Source organism: Carcharhinus amblyrhynchos, chromosome 12, assembly GCF_965287045.1.
Source record: "Carcharhinus amblyrhynchos chromosome 12, sCarAmb.v2.hapA, whole genome shotgun sequence".
Taxonomy (NCBI): Eukaryota; Metazoa; Chordata; class Chondrichthyes; order Carcharhiniformes; family Carcharhinidae; genus Carcharhinus; species Carcharhinus amblyrhynchos.
This window is the reverse complement of record NC_137335.1, coordinates 88,639,697-88,653,389: the sequence shown is the minus strand read 5'-3', so window position 1 is coordinate 88,653,389 and position 13,693 is coordinate 88,639,697. Positions and strand designations below refer to the sequence as shown.

General features: G+C 46.6%; 1 protein-coding gene across 1 annotated transcript; it reads right to left on the bottom strand.

Moving 5' to 3' along the window:
* Window positions 1–1,509: 1,509 nt before the first annotated feature.
* LOC145350679 (immunoglobulin gamma-1 heavy chain-like) lies at window positions 1,510–13,467 on the bottom strand. Its single transcript, XM_080199892.1, has 3 exons — window positions 13,395–13,467; window positions 4,177–4,521; window positions 1,510–1,921 (listed from the first exon to the last, which is right to left on the bottom strand). Exons 1-3 carry the CDS (start codon window positions 13,465–13,467, stop codon window positions 1,569–1,571), a joined length of 771 nt encoding a protein of 256 aa, XP_080056018.1. The 3' UTR covers window positions 1,510–1,568.
* Window positions 13,468–13,693: the final 226 nt, after the last annotated feature.

The following is a 13,693-nucleotide window of genomic DNA, read 5'->3' as shown; positions in this document are numbered from 1 at the left end:
TCGAGATGAAACAGACATGCTCTACATGGGCGCTCCAGTTAGTGAGGAGGGAAGTGCCAAACATCTGCTGCCACTCTGCCTGAGGTCAATGGGGGGTAGGGGAAGGAGGAAGGGCCAGCCATTGGTCTGGGCAGCAGGAGGGGGTGGCAAGGTAAGGGGATGAGTAATGTTGTGGGGGAGGAGGTGGGACAGTGTCAGTGGTGGCCAGGGGAGGCATTATCAGCTTTGGGAGGGATGTGACAGGGGAATGACATTCTATCGAATTTTCCTCCTGTGGATGCACAGTTGGAGGTGCCGAGCGGAGCTGCAGGATTTCAGACACATTCAACCCCACCCACAGGCTTGTGCAGCGTGAATCAGAATCGCTGATATTTTATCAGGCAGAGTGCGTATGGGGGTGCCTGAGAACGGGTGTAAAAATCGGATCTGAAACCCTCCCAGATTCCAGTCCGCCCAGCACTTAGAATCAAAATGGTAAAATCGGTCTATGAGTCTCAGTAGCGATGACCATGGAAATATCAACAACTGTTTCAAAAACTCATCGGGTTCACTAATGTCCTCTCGGGAAGGAAATCTGCTCTTACCTGGTCTGGCTGACACGTGACTTCAGACTCTCTGAAATGGCTGAGAGGAACTCAGTTCAAGGGGGGAAATTAGGGGCAGGAAGAATTGCTGATTTTTGCAGGGACTCCGGGATGAAACAATCTGGACCAACTTTATGCAGCTGCCAGTGAGGGGAATATTGTGTGTAATTTGATAGATAAACTCTCGCACATACAGCAGCCACCCCCTTCAATCTCCCCTCTTCCACAACCAGAGAGCTGTTAACCATTGGACCCTAAAAATGAAACCGTTTTCCCTGGGAATCGAGAGCGGGATTGTGGGTAAGCAATGGATCAGTGGAGATTGCAGATGGATTTTGGAATTGTGTGAGCAGCCTGGAATTCGGAGCATTGACTCCCTCAGTTTAGAGACGGTGATGGGTTAGGGCAGCATTCTGGCAATACATCGAGTAAGGAGTCTCACAACACCAAGTTAAAGTCCAACAGGTTTATTTGGTAACACAAGCCATTAGCTTTCAGAGCACTGCTCCTTCATCAGGTGAGTGGGAGTTGTGTTCACAAACAGGGCATATAAAGACACAAACTCAATTTACAAAATAATGGTTGGAGTACAAGTCTTTACAGGTAATCAAGTCTTAAAGGTACAGGCAATGTGGGTAGAGAGAGGGTTAAGCACAGATTAAAGAAATGTGTATTGTCTCCAGACAAGACAGTTAGTGATACTTTGCAAACCCAGACGGTGTGTGGCTCATTACTGATTCACAGCAAACACAAAACATTTGTGTGAGGAAATGAGTGAAAATATCTGGGATAAGGATATGAGCTGGGATAGCAGGATCAGTGTAGAGTGATGTGTGTCTGAATGGGGAACAGCTCCTATTACACTTCCCAATCTCAGCCTCTCCCTGTTCCCATGGTAACCCCAAACCCCACACATCATCACAAACTCATCTCCAACTCACTCATCTGGAAGAGGTTATTGCTGTGGATTATTGGAATAAAACTCTACTTACTGATTACAATCAACCGGCTTCCTTTCCCCCAGATATCTCCCCACACTGAGCAGTAATAGACGGCAGTGTCACTGGGCTGCACCATGATGATTGTCAGAATGAAGCTGTTCTGGTCGGTGTCTCTGGAAAGCTGGAATCGCTCAGTGAAACCTGGGCTCCGGTGTATGTTATTGTCTGTATCCTGTGTTAAAATTCTCTCCCTATCTTTCCTAGGTAGCTCCCGGTACCAGTGAACATCAGTGTGTGACACTGCGGCGTTCCTCATGGTGCACTGTAGCCATGCAGTCTGACGCTCTGTGACACGTTCCACACTCGGAGACTGGATAAGGACTGGAACATTCGCTCCTTTAAACAGAGGACAAACAAATCAGTGAGAGACAGAAATCAGTGAGAGACAGAAATCAGTGAGTTAAATTCAGAGCTGAAGCTTTCAAAGTCCTGTGAGTAAGGCCTTGGCGGGTAAGATTAAGGAGAATCCCAAGGCGTTCTACAAAGATGTGAAGAGTAAAAGGATGAGAAGTGAAGAGATAGGACCTATAAAAGGTGAAGGGGGAAAAGTCTGTGTGGATCCAGAAGAAATGGCAGAGGTGCTTAATGAGTACTTTGCCTCGGTATTCACGGTGGAAAGTGATCTGGGAGGTTGTACTACAGGTTTGCGGCAGACTGAAAAGATTGAGTATGTGGACGTTAAGAAAGAGGATGTGTTAGAACTTTTAAATTCTATCAAGATAGATAAGTTGCCGGGACCGGATGGGATGTACCCCATGTTACTGTGGGAGGCGAGGGAAGTGATTGCAGAGCCCCTGGCGATGATCTTTGTGTCATCGATGGAGATGGGAGAGGTTTTGGAGGATTGCGGATGTGGTTCCTATATTCAAGAAAGGGAACAGGGATAGCCTGGGAAATTACTGACCGGTGAGTCTGACCTCAGTGGTTGGTAAGTTGATGGAGAGGCTTCTGAGGGACAAGATTTATGAGCATTTAGAGAAGTTTAGAATGATCAGAAATAGCATGGCTTTGTCAAGGGCAGATCGTGCCTTACGAGCCTAGTTGAGTTCTTTGAGAATGTGATTGAACACATTGACGAAGGAAGAGCAGTGGACGTGGTTTACATGGACTTCAGCAAGGCGTTTGATAAGGTCCCTCATGCAAGACTTCTTGAGAAGGTGAGAGGGCATGGGATCCAAGGGGCTGTTGTCTTGTGGATCCAGAACTGGCTTGCCTGCAGAAGGCAGAGAGTGGTTGTGGATGGGTCTTTTTCTGCATGGAGGTCGGTCACCAGTGGAGTCCCCCAGGGATCTGTTCTAGGACCCTTGCTGTTTGTCATTTTCATAAATGACCTGAATGAGGAAGTGGAGGGATGGGTTAGTAAATTCGCCGACGATACGAAGGTTGGTGGTGTTGTGGATAGTCTGGAGGGATGCCAGAAGTTGCAACGGGACATAGATAGGATGCAAGACTGGGTGGAGAAGTGGCAGATGGACTTCAACGCGGATAAATGTGTAGTGGTCCATTTTGGCAGGACCAATGGGATGAAGGAGTATAATATCAAGGGTAGGAGTCTTAGCTGTGTTGAGGAGCAGAGGACTCTTAAATTGGCCTCGCAGGTGGAGGATGTGGTCAAGAAGGCGTATGGTGTACTGGCCTTCATTAATCGAAGGATTGAGTTTAGGAGTTGGGTGGTAATGCCTCACTTTATAAGACCCTTGTCAGACCCCACTTAGAGTACTGTGTGCAGTTCTGGTCGCCTCACTACAGGAAGGATGTGGAAGCTATTGAGAGGATGCAGAGGAGATTTACAAGGATGTTGCCTGGATTGGGAGGCATGCCTTATGAGGATAGGTTGAGGGAGCTGGGACTCTTCTCCCTGGAGAGACGAATGTTGAGAGGTTACCTGATAGAGGTTTATAAGATGTTGAGAGGTATAGATAGGGTGGATTCTAGGAGGCTATTTCCCAGGGCTGAAATGGTCACTGTGAGAGGACACAGGTTTAAGGTGCTGGGAAGCAAGTACAGAAGAGATGTCAGGGGTAAGTTTTCCACTCAGAGGGTGGTGAGTGAGTGGAATCGGCTGCCGTCGGTGGTGGTAGAGGCAAACTCGCTGGAGTCTTTTAAGAGACTTCTGGATGAGTATATGGGATCTAATGGGATTGAGAGTTATAGGTAATGATATGATTGGCGCAACTTGTGGGCTGAAGGGCCTGTTTGTGCTGTAGTGTTCTATGTTCTGTGAGTATTTAAAGGGACAGTCCAGGCAGGAGAGTTTCTATGTTAAAGTGAGAGAGTCTCTGTTCTCCTGATGTTTTTGTGTAACAGGTTGTAAGACTGGTGTGGCTCATTACTGATTCACAGCAAACACAACACATTTGTGTGAAGAAATGAGTGATAATTTCTGGGATAAGGATATGAGCTGGGATAGCAGGATCAGTGTAGAGTGATGTGTGTCTGAATGGGGAACAGTTCCTATTACACTTCCCAATCTCAGCCTCTCCCTGTTCCCATGGAAACCCCAAACCCCACACATCATCACAAACTCATCTCCAACTCACTCATCTGGAAGAGGTTATTGCTGTGGATTATTGGAATAAAACTCTACTTACTGGTTACAATCAACCGGCTTCCTTTCCCCCAGACCCATCCCCACACTGAGCAGTAATAGGCAGCAGCGTCACTGGGCTGCACCATGGTGATTGTCAGGATGAAGCTGTTCTGGTCGTTGTCTCTGGAAGGCTGGAATCGCTCGGTGATACCTGGGCTCCGGTATATGTTATTCCCTGTATCCTGTGTTAAAACTCTCTCCCTATCTTTCCCAGGTAGCTCCCGGTACCAGTGAACATCAGTGCGTGACACTTTAGCATTCCTCACGGTGCACTGTAACCGTGCAGTCTGACCCTGTGTGACACGTTCCACACTCGGAGACTGGATAAGGACTGGATCTTTTGCATCTTTAAAAAGAGGAAAATATCAACAATTTAAAAAGTAGTCTGGATGTTACAGAGTGTTGTGTTTACAGGAAAAGCCCAAACGGCAGAATTTAGGTGTTAAACAGAGACAGACGATTATTTAACTGAACTGGTTATGAAAGCTTGTTATTGATTTAGATAACAACAGCTTTTATTTATGTAGCACTTTTAACAAAATGAAACATCCCAAGGTGCTGCATTGGAGCCACATGAGGAGATGTTTGGTCATGTGACAGAGGCTTGGTCAAAGGTGAGGGTCAGAGACTCATGGAGATTTACAGCATGGAAACAGGCCCTTCGGCCCAACTTGTCCATTCTGCCTATTTTTAAAAACCCCTAAGCTAATCCCAATTGTCTGCATTTGGCCCATATCCCTCTATAGCCATCTTACCCATGTAATTGTCGAATTGCTTTTTAAAAGATAAAATTGTACCCGCCTCTACTACTACCTCTGGCAGCTTGTTCCAGACACTCACCACCCTCTGGGTGAAAACATTCCTGTCTGGACACTTTTGTATCTCTCCCCTCTCACCTTAAACCTCTGCCGTCTGGTTTTAGGCTTCCCTACCTTTGGGAAAAGATATTGACTATCTAGCTGATCTGTGCCCCTCATTATTTTAATGACCTCTATAAGGTCTGAACAGAAGAATATAAGAAATAGGAGCAGGAGTAGGCCATCTAGCCCTTCGAGCCTGCCCCACCATTCAATAAGATCATGGCTGATCTGAAGTGGATCAGTTCCACTTTCCCACTTTCTCCCCATAACCCTTAATTCCCCTGTCTATCAGACACCTATCTACCTGTGATTTAAATATATTTAGTGAGGTAGTCTCCACCACTTCAACAAAGAACAAAAACAGCCTGCGAAACAGGCCCAACGAGCCCGCGCTGCTATTTTAACATTACTGGTCCCCCCTCCACCAATGACCCTAATCTATTGTTTTATGGCCATCCACGTTGAGGGAAAGTAATTTGGGGACAATTTATTACCTCCAATCAGCCTAATAGCACATCTTTGGGGTGTGGGAGGAAACCGGAGCACCCGGAGAAAATCCACGCAAGCACGGGGAGAATGCGCAAACTCCCACAGACACCGGCCCAAATCCATGTGTCTGCACAGCAATCAGCGATAGTCACTGAGCTGTCGTGTTGCCCAGCATCTGGTCCAGTTTAAGCGTACGCTAACGACATGAAGCACCAGGCGACTCTCGAACATCCAAGAGCAGCCCTTGTATGACCCATCGCGTGTATGCCCCTCGTTGGACAACAAGGCGGACTGACTTAAAACATGTGAATTAAAAGAGAAATTCCAGAGATTCACCACCCTTTGAGTGAAGACATTCCTCCTCTACTCTGATCTAAGCTGCACCCCCCCCCGCCTTATCTTGAGGCTGTGCCCTCTCGTCCTGCTATCCTTTCTAAGCAGGAAGAATCTCTCTACCTCTACCCTATCTATCCCCTTCATTATCTCATACGTCTCTATAAGATTCCACCCTCAGCCTTCTAAACTCCTACGAGTACAGACTCAGTCTATTTAGTCTCTCTTCGTAGTCCAACCCCCTCAAGTCTGGGATCAGCCTAGTGAACCTCCTCTGCACTCCCTCCAAGGCCAAAATATCGTTGCGCAAGTGCGGCGACCAAAACTGAACACAATACTCCAGCTGCGGCCTCACCAGTGCCCTGTACAGTTGCAGCAAGACCTCCCTGCTTTTATATTCTATCCCCCTCGCGATAAAGGCCAGCATCCCATTCGCCTTCTTGATCACCTGCTGCACCTGAAGACTGGGTTTTTGCGACTCATGCGCAAGAACCCCCAGGTCCCTCTGCACCGTAGCATGCTGCAGCTTTTCACTCTTTAAATAATAATCCCTCCTACTGTTATTTCTGCCAAAGTGGATAACCTCACACTTGCTAACATTGTACTCCATCTGCTGTGTCCTTGCCCACTCGCTCAGCCTATCCAGATCTCTCTGCAGACTTTCCACACCCTCCGCACAATTTGCTTTTCCACTCATCTTTGTGTCATCAGCAAATTTCATCACCCCACACTCAGCCCCCTCCTCCAGATCATCTATATAAATGGTAAATAGCTGCGGCCCCAGCACCAATCCCTGCGGCACTCCTCTAGTCATCAACCGCCAATCAGAATAGCACCCATTGATACCAACTCTCTGCCTCCTATTAGACAGCCAATCCTCTATCCACTCTAACACCTTACCCCCAACTCCATGCCCCCTAACCTTCTGAAGCAACCTTTTATGAGGCACCTTATCAAACGCCTTTTGGAAATCTAAAAACACATCCACCGGTTCCCCTCTGTCTACCGCACTAGCCACATCCTCCTAGAAATCCAATACGTTAAACACGGCTTCCCCTTAACGAATCTGTGCTGTGTCTGTTTGATAAAACCATTCTTCTCTAGGTGCCTCGCTATTTCTTCTTTGACGACAGATTCAAACATTCTTCCGACTACAGACGTTAAACTAACTGGCCTATAATTCCCTGCTTTTTGTCTGCTACCTTTTTTAAACAGCGGCGTAACATTAGCCATTTTCCAATCTTCCGGCACTTCCCCGGAATCCAGCGAATTTTGATAAATAATCACTAAGGCATCCACTATCAGCTCTGCCATTTCTTTCAGAACCCTGGGATGCATTCCATCCGGTCCCGGGGACTTTCTACCTTCAGTCCCATTCGCCCATCAAGCACTACCTCTCTAGTGGCAGTAATCGCATTAAGGCCCTCATGTCCTACCATCCTTCTATCTTTAATATCCAGCAAACTAATTGTGTCCTCCTCCGTGAAGACCGAGGCAAAAAACTTATTTAAAGCCTCAGCCATTTATTTCCTCATCGCCCACCGCTAAACCCCCCCTCTTATCCTCTAAGGGTCCAACGTTCACTCTCGCCAGTCTCCTCCTCTTTATATATTTGTAAAAACTTTTACTTTTTTTTATATTTAGAGCTAGTTTAGCTTCATACTCTATCTTTCTTTATTGCTTTCTTAGTCATTCTTTGTTGATTTTTAAATCTTTCCCAATCTTCTAATTCCCCACTATTTTTAGCCATTCTGATCGCATCAGCTTTTAATTTAATACTCTCCTTTATTTTCTTAGATAACCACGGCTGGTTAGCCCTTCTCCTACATTCCTTCTTTACCATCGGAATATATTTCTGCTAAGTACCGAAAAAGATCTTAAAAATCCTCCACTGTTCCTCAGCAGTCTTAGCAACCAATCTGTGTCAGAAATTCAACCATACTATGATCACTCGTCCCAAGAGGATCCCTCACAAGAAGATCCGTAATTCTACCTGACTCGTTACATAACACCAGATCTAAGATAGCTCGCTCCCTCATTGGTTCCGTCACACACTGCTCAAGGAAACTATCCCGACAGCATTCCAAGAACTCTTCCTCAAGCCCACCGCATCCGACTTGGGTCAACCAATCAATATGCAGATTAAAATCCCCCATAAGTATCGCCGTTCCATTTCTGCATGCATCATTTATTTGCTTGTTTATGGCCCGCCCCACCTCTACGTTATTATTTGGGGGCCTATAGACCACACCCACCAGCGTCTTCCTCCCCTTGCTGTTCCTTATCTCCACCCACAACGATTCTACGTTCTGCTCTTTAGAGCCTATATCTTCCCTTACTACCGCCCTGATATTATCCTTAATTAACAGAGCTACCCCACCCCCTTTTTCCTCCTGTCCATCCTTCCTAAACACCTGATACCCCTGGACAAACAGTTACTAGTCCGTCACCCTGCAACCATGTTTCCCGTAATGGCCACCAGATCATATTTATTTGTGCTGATCTGTGCCATCAGCTCATTCACTTTGTTCCGAATGCTTCGTGCATTCAGGTAAAGTGTCTCAGGTGAAGAATTGTCTCAAAGAAGGAGAGAGGCAGGGTGTGGTGAGGAGCAGTGTAGAGAGGGAATTCCTGAGACTCGGACACAGGTGAATCAGGGCACAGCTACCAATGGCAGTGGCTCATCTCAGAGAGCCATCAGAGGCCAATCAGGGGAGTGTAGATATATTGGAGGGCTGTGGGATTGGAGAAGATTCCAGAGATAGGGAGAGTCACGACCATGGGAGGATTGGAAAACAAGGATCAGAATGTTTAAATTTTGCTTGGATCAGGAGTTCAGGGCGATATGAAACGGGACTTGTTGCGAGTTAGACTCCAGCAGCAGTATTTGGGATGCCTTCAAATCATTTGACCCATTGTGCCTGGACTGACATTTTCCAGATCAATTATTCCCATTCTCACTTCCACCAAGTGTTATGTCTGTGTGGGTTTCCTCTGGGTGCTCCGGTTTCCACCTATAATCCAAAGATGTACTGGTTAGATGCATTGGCGATGCTAAATTGCCCCCTTATTGTCCTGGACTGCGTAGGTTAGAGGGATTGGCAGGGTAACTATGTGGGATTGCTGGGTGGGGTTGTTGTTGGTGTGGACTCAATGGGCCGAATGGCCACCTTCTGCACTGTAGGGTTTCTTTGTGAGCCCTTGGCTCATCGTAACATTCAGGGCAATGGGCCAAGTGCTGGCAAATGGGATGAAGTGGGAGTTCAGGTGTTTCAAATGTGTAGGTGTGGACTCGATGGGCCGAAGGGCCTCTTCTGCACTGTATGATTCTAGTAGTTTATTATTAGCCAATGTTTTTCCAAGTGACAATTCTTTATTGTCCTCATTTCTGATCTCCACAGTTGGATATATTTGGGGTGAGGGGTTGGTGTGGTTAAGGCTTCAGGGGGAACCTGGGACCTCAGTGACACCAGTAAGACCCAGAAAAACAGCAGGCAGGGTGGGATTGCTCGTCAGAGAGGGTCTGGTGGACGGAAGTGCATTTGTTTCAATGTGAGAAGCGTAACAGGTAAGGCAGATGAACTTAAGAGCTTAGATTAGTACTAGGAACTGTGATGTTGTTGCCATTACAGAGACTTGGTTAAGGGAAGGACAGGATTGGCAGCTTAACATTCCAGGATACAGATGTTTCAGGCGGGATAGAGGGGGATGTAAAAAGGGTGGGGCAGTTGCACTACTGGTTAGGGAGAATATCACAGCTGTACTCCAGGAGGACACCTCGGAGGTCTCATACAGCGAGATAATATGGGGACAGCTCAGGAATAGGAAGGGTGTAGTCACAATGTTGGGGGTTTACTATAGGCCACCCAACAGCCAGCGGGAGATAGAGGAACAGACGTGTCGGCAGATTTTGGCAAAGTGTAAAAGTAACAGGGTTGTTGTGGTGGGAGATTTTAACTTCCCCGATATTGACTGGGACTCAGTGCTCGGGGCGTGGATGGGACAGAGTTTGTCAGGAGCATCCAGGAGGGCTTCCTGAAACTGTATGAAGATAGTCCAACTCGGGAAGGGGCCGTACTGGACCTGGTATTGGGGAATAAGCCCAGCCAGATGGTCGATGTTTCAGTAGGGGAGCAGTTCGGGAACAGTGACCACAATTCAGTGTTAAAGTACTGACAGATAAAGTTAAGTGTAGTCCTCAAGTTAAGGTGCTAAACTGGGGAAAGGCTAATTACAACAATATTAGACAGGAACTGAAAAATGTAGATTGGGGGCAGATGTTTGAGGGCAAATCAACATGTGGGAAGCTTTCAAGCGCAAGTCGATATGGATTCAGGACCGGCACATTCTTGTAAAGATGTGATAAGTATGGCAAGTTTTGAGATCTTTGGATAATGAGAGATATGAGCCTAGTCAAAGAGAAAAAGGAAGCATTTGTTTTAGGCTGTTGGGTTGTAGGCTGCTGCGAACACGTGAAGCAAGTGTGGAATACAAAGAAAGTAGAAAGAAACCTGAGCAAGGAGGGCTAAAACGGGTCAAAGAACAGCACAGGAAAAAGGCCCTTCGGTCCTACAAGCCCACGCCACCCATTTTAACACTCAGTGAGTGCCTTATTCAAGTCTTTCATCGATCGTCGACGCTTTTGTCTAGTGGAACTCCACAATGAAGGGGATGCAAATTTAGGGAATTATATGTACGCCAGATTAAGGGAGATCCAATTCAGGGACAATTTATTGACACCAATCAGCCTAAAAAGCACGTTTTTGGGATGTGGGAGGAAACCGGAACACCCGGAGAAAACCCATGCAAGTACGGGGAGAATGTACAAACTCCCACAGACATTGATCCAAGCTGGAGATCCGACCTGGGTCCCTTTAACTGTACAGCAAACAGTGATAGTCACTGAGCTGATGTATTGCCCATCAGTCGGTCCAGTTTAAGCATTCACTAACAACGTGAAGCACTAGGCAACTCTCAAAGCAACATCCAAGAGCAACCGTCACACGGCCCACTGCGTGTGTGCCCCTTGTTGGCCAACAAGGCGGACCGAATCACCTGTGGATGTAAATGGAGACATCAATAAACATAAATAGACATACAACAGGCTATACGGACAGTAATGGAAGATCCCCATGGGTCAGGAATATGTATTGGCCAGCAGGATTAAGGAAGATTGCAAGGCTTTTTATATATGTATAAAGAGCAAGAGGGTAGCCAGAGAGAGTGTTGGCCCACTCAAGGACAAGGGAAGGAATCGGTGTAAGAAGCCAGAGAAAATGGGCAAAATATCAAACGAGTACTTAGAAGAAGGACTTGGTGGATGATGAGTCTGGGAAAAGGTGTGTAGATAGTTTGAGTCATGTTGAGATCAGAAAGGAGGAGATATTGGGGTTCTTGAAAAACATTAAGGTAGACAAGTCTCCAGGACCTGATGAAATATACCCCAGAATACTGATAGAGGCAAGAGAGGAAATTGCTGGGGCCTTGAGAGAAATCTTTGTATCTTCACTGGCAACAGGGGAGATCCCAGAGGATTGGAGAATAGCCAGTGTTATTCCTTTGTTTAAGAAGGGTAGCAAGAATAATCCAGTAATTACTGGCCGATCAACCTTACATCAGTGGTAGGGAAATTGTTGGAGTGGATGCTTCGAAACAGGATTTATTCCCACTTGGAAATAAGTGGACGTATTAGTGAGAGGCAACATGGTTTTGTGAAAGGGAGGTTGTGTCTCACAAACTTGATCGAGTTTTTCGAGGGAGTGACGAAGATGATTGATGAGGGTGGGGCAGTGGATGTTGTCTACATGGACTTCAGTAAGGTCTTTGACAAGGTCCCTCATGGCAGACTGGTGCAGAAGGTGAAGTCACATGGGATCAGAGGTGAGCTGGCACGATGGATACAAAACTGGCTCGGTCAAAGAAGACAGAGGGTAGCAGTGGAAGGGTGTGTTTCTGAATGGAGGGCTGTGACAAGTGGTGTTCATGATGTGGGTATGCCGGCACCTGACGAAGAGACTAACCCCGAAAGCTTGTGAGTCTATTATCAAATAAATCGGTTGGACTAAAACCTGGTGTTGTCAGACTTTTTACAAGTGGTGTTCCTCAGGAATCAGTGCTGGGACCTTTGCTGTTTGTAATATATATATAAATGATTTGGAGGAAAATGTAACTGGATTGATTAGTAAGTTTGCGGACGACACAAAGGTTGGTGGATTTGTGGATAGCGATGACGAACATCAGAGGATACAGCGGGATATAGATCAGTTGGAGACTTGGGCAGAGAGATGGCAGATGGAGTTTAATCCGGACAAATGTAGAGTAATGCATTTTAGAACACAGAACATAGAACATTACAGCGCAGTACAGGCCCTTCGGCCCTCGATGTTGCGCCGACCAGTGGAACCAATCTAATGACCCTCTAACCTAAACTATTCCAGTGTTATCCATATGCCTATCCACTGACCATTCGAATGCCCTTAAAGTTGGCGAGTCCACAACTGCTGCAGGCAGGGCATTCCACGCCCTTACTACCCTTTTGGAAGGTCTAATACAGATAGGAAATGTACAGTAAATGGCAGAACCCTTAAGAGTATAGATAGGCAAAGGGATCTGGGTGTACAGGTACACAGGTCACTGAAAGTGGCAATGTAAGTGGAGAAGGTAGTCAAGAAGGCATACGGCATGCTTGCCTTCATCAGCTGGGCACTGAGTTTAAAAATTCACAAGTCATGTTGCAGCTTTATACAACCTTAGTTAGGCTGCACTTGGAATATAGTGTTCAATTCTGGTTGCCACACTACCAGAAGGATGTGGAGGTTTTGGAGAGGGTACAGAAAAGATTTATCAGGATGTATGGAGGGCATTAGCTATGAGGAGAGGTTGGAGAAACTTGTTCTCACTGGAGCGACAGAGGTTGAGGGGAGACCTCATTAGAATGCTGCAAGATTATGAGGGGCATGGACAGAGTGGATAGTCAGAAGCTTTTTCCCAGGGTGGAAGAGTCAATTACTAGGGACACAGGTTTAAGGAGCGAGGGGCAAGGTTTAAAAGAGATGTACGAGGCAGATTTTTTACACAGAGAGTGGTGAGTGCCTGGAACTCATTGCCGGAGGAGGCAGTGGAAGCGGATATGGTAGTGAGTTTTAAGGGGTGTCTTGACAAGTATAAGAAAGAGATGGGAATAGAGGGATATGGTCTCCGGGAGGGTAGGGAGTTTTAGTTAAGTCGGGCAGCATGGTCAGTGCAGGCCTGGAGGGCCGGTGGGCCTGTTCCTGTGCTGTAATTTTCTTTGGTTCTTTGATCTTTGTTCAGTAGCAGCACCTCAGAGCCAGCAGATGGATAAGTAGACACTGAGAGGCTGGTACAGGCAGTTTACCCCTCAGAAGACAGAGAATTGGGAGGGGGGTAGTCCAGTTGTGTTTGGGAGGGCTGACAGGAGATTGGCCAGCAGAGGAAGGTCAGAAATGAGGTAGTGAAGGGTCCTGGGAAGGCAATCCTCCTTTTCTGGGCCCACAAGAGCTGCTAAAGAGGTATTTACCCTCCGGCGTTGGAAGTTCTTGGCTTCCTTTCACTGCCAAGTTCCCCAAACACTGAGAAACCCAAGCAGTCATTTTTAACTCAAAACATCAGCTGCTGGAAATACTGAACTGGTTGGACAGGATTTAAGGAGAGGGAAAATCTTCCAGGGGGTGGTGACCGTTTACAATTAGAAATTGGGTCTGTTTGATTTAAGTTTAGAATGAAGCATCCTGCCATTCCTCTTTGGGAAGCTTGAATACCCCGTTATCCCCCACCACCATCCGTAAGACCATAAGACATAGGAGCAGAATGAGGCCA

Coding starts and splice junctions, on each gene's coding strand:
- LOC145350679 (XM_080199892.1), bottom strand. CDS start 13,467: ATGACTGCTTGGGTTTCTCAGTGTTTGGGGAACTTGGCAGTGAAAGGA. Junction 4,522..13,394: donor AGAACTTCCAACGCCGGAGG/GTAAATACCTCT, acceptor CTCTTTTTAAAG/ATGCAAAAGATCCAGTCCTT. Junction 1,922..4,176: donor AAGCCGGTTGATTGTAACCA/GTAAGTAGAGTT, acceptor CTCTGTTTAAAG/GAGCGAATGTTCCAGTCCTT.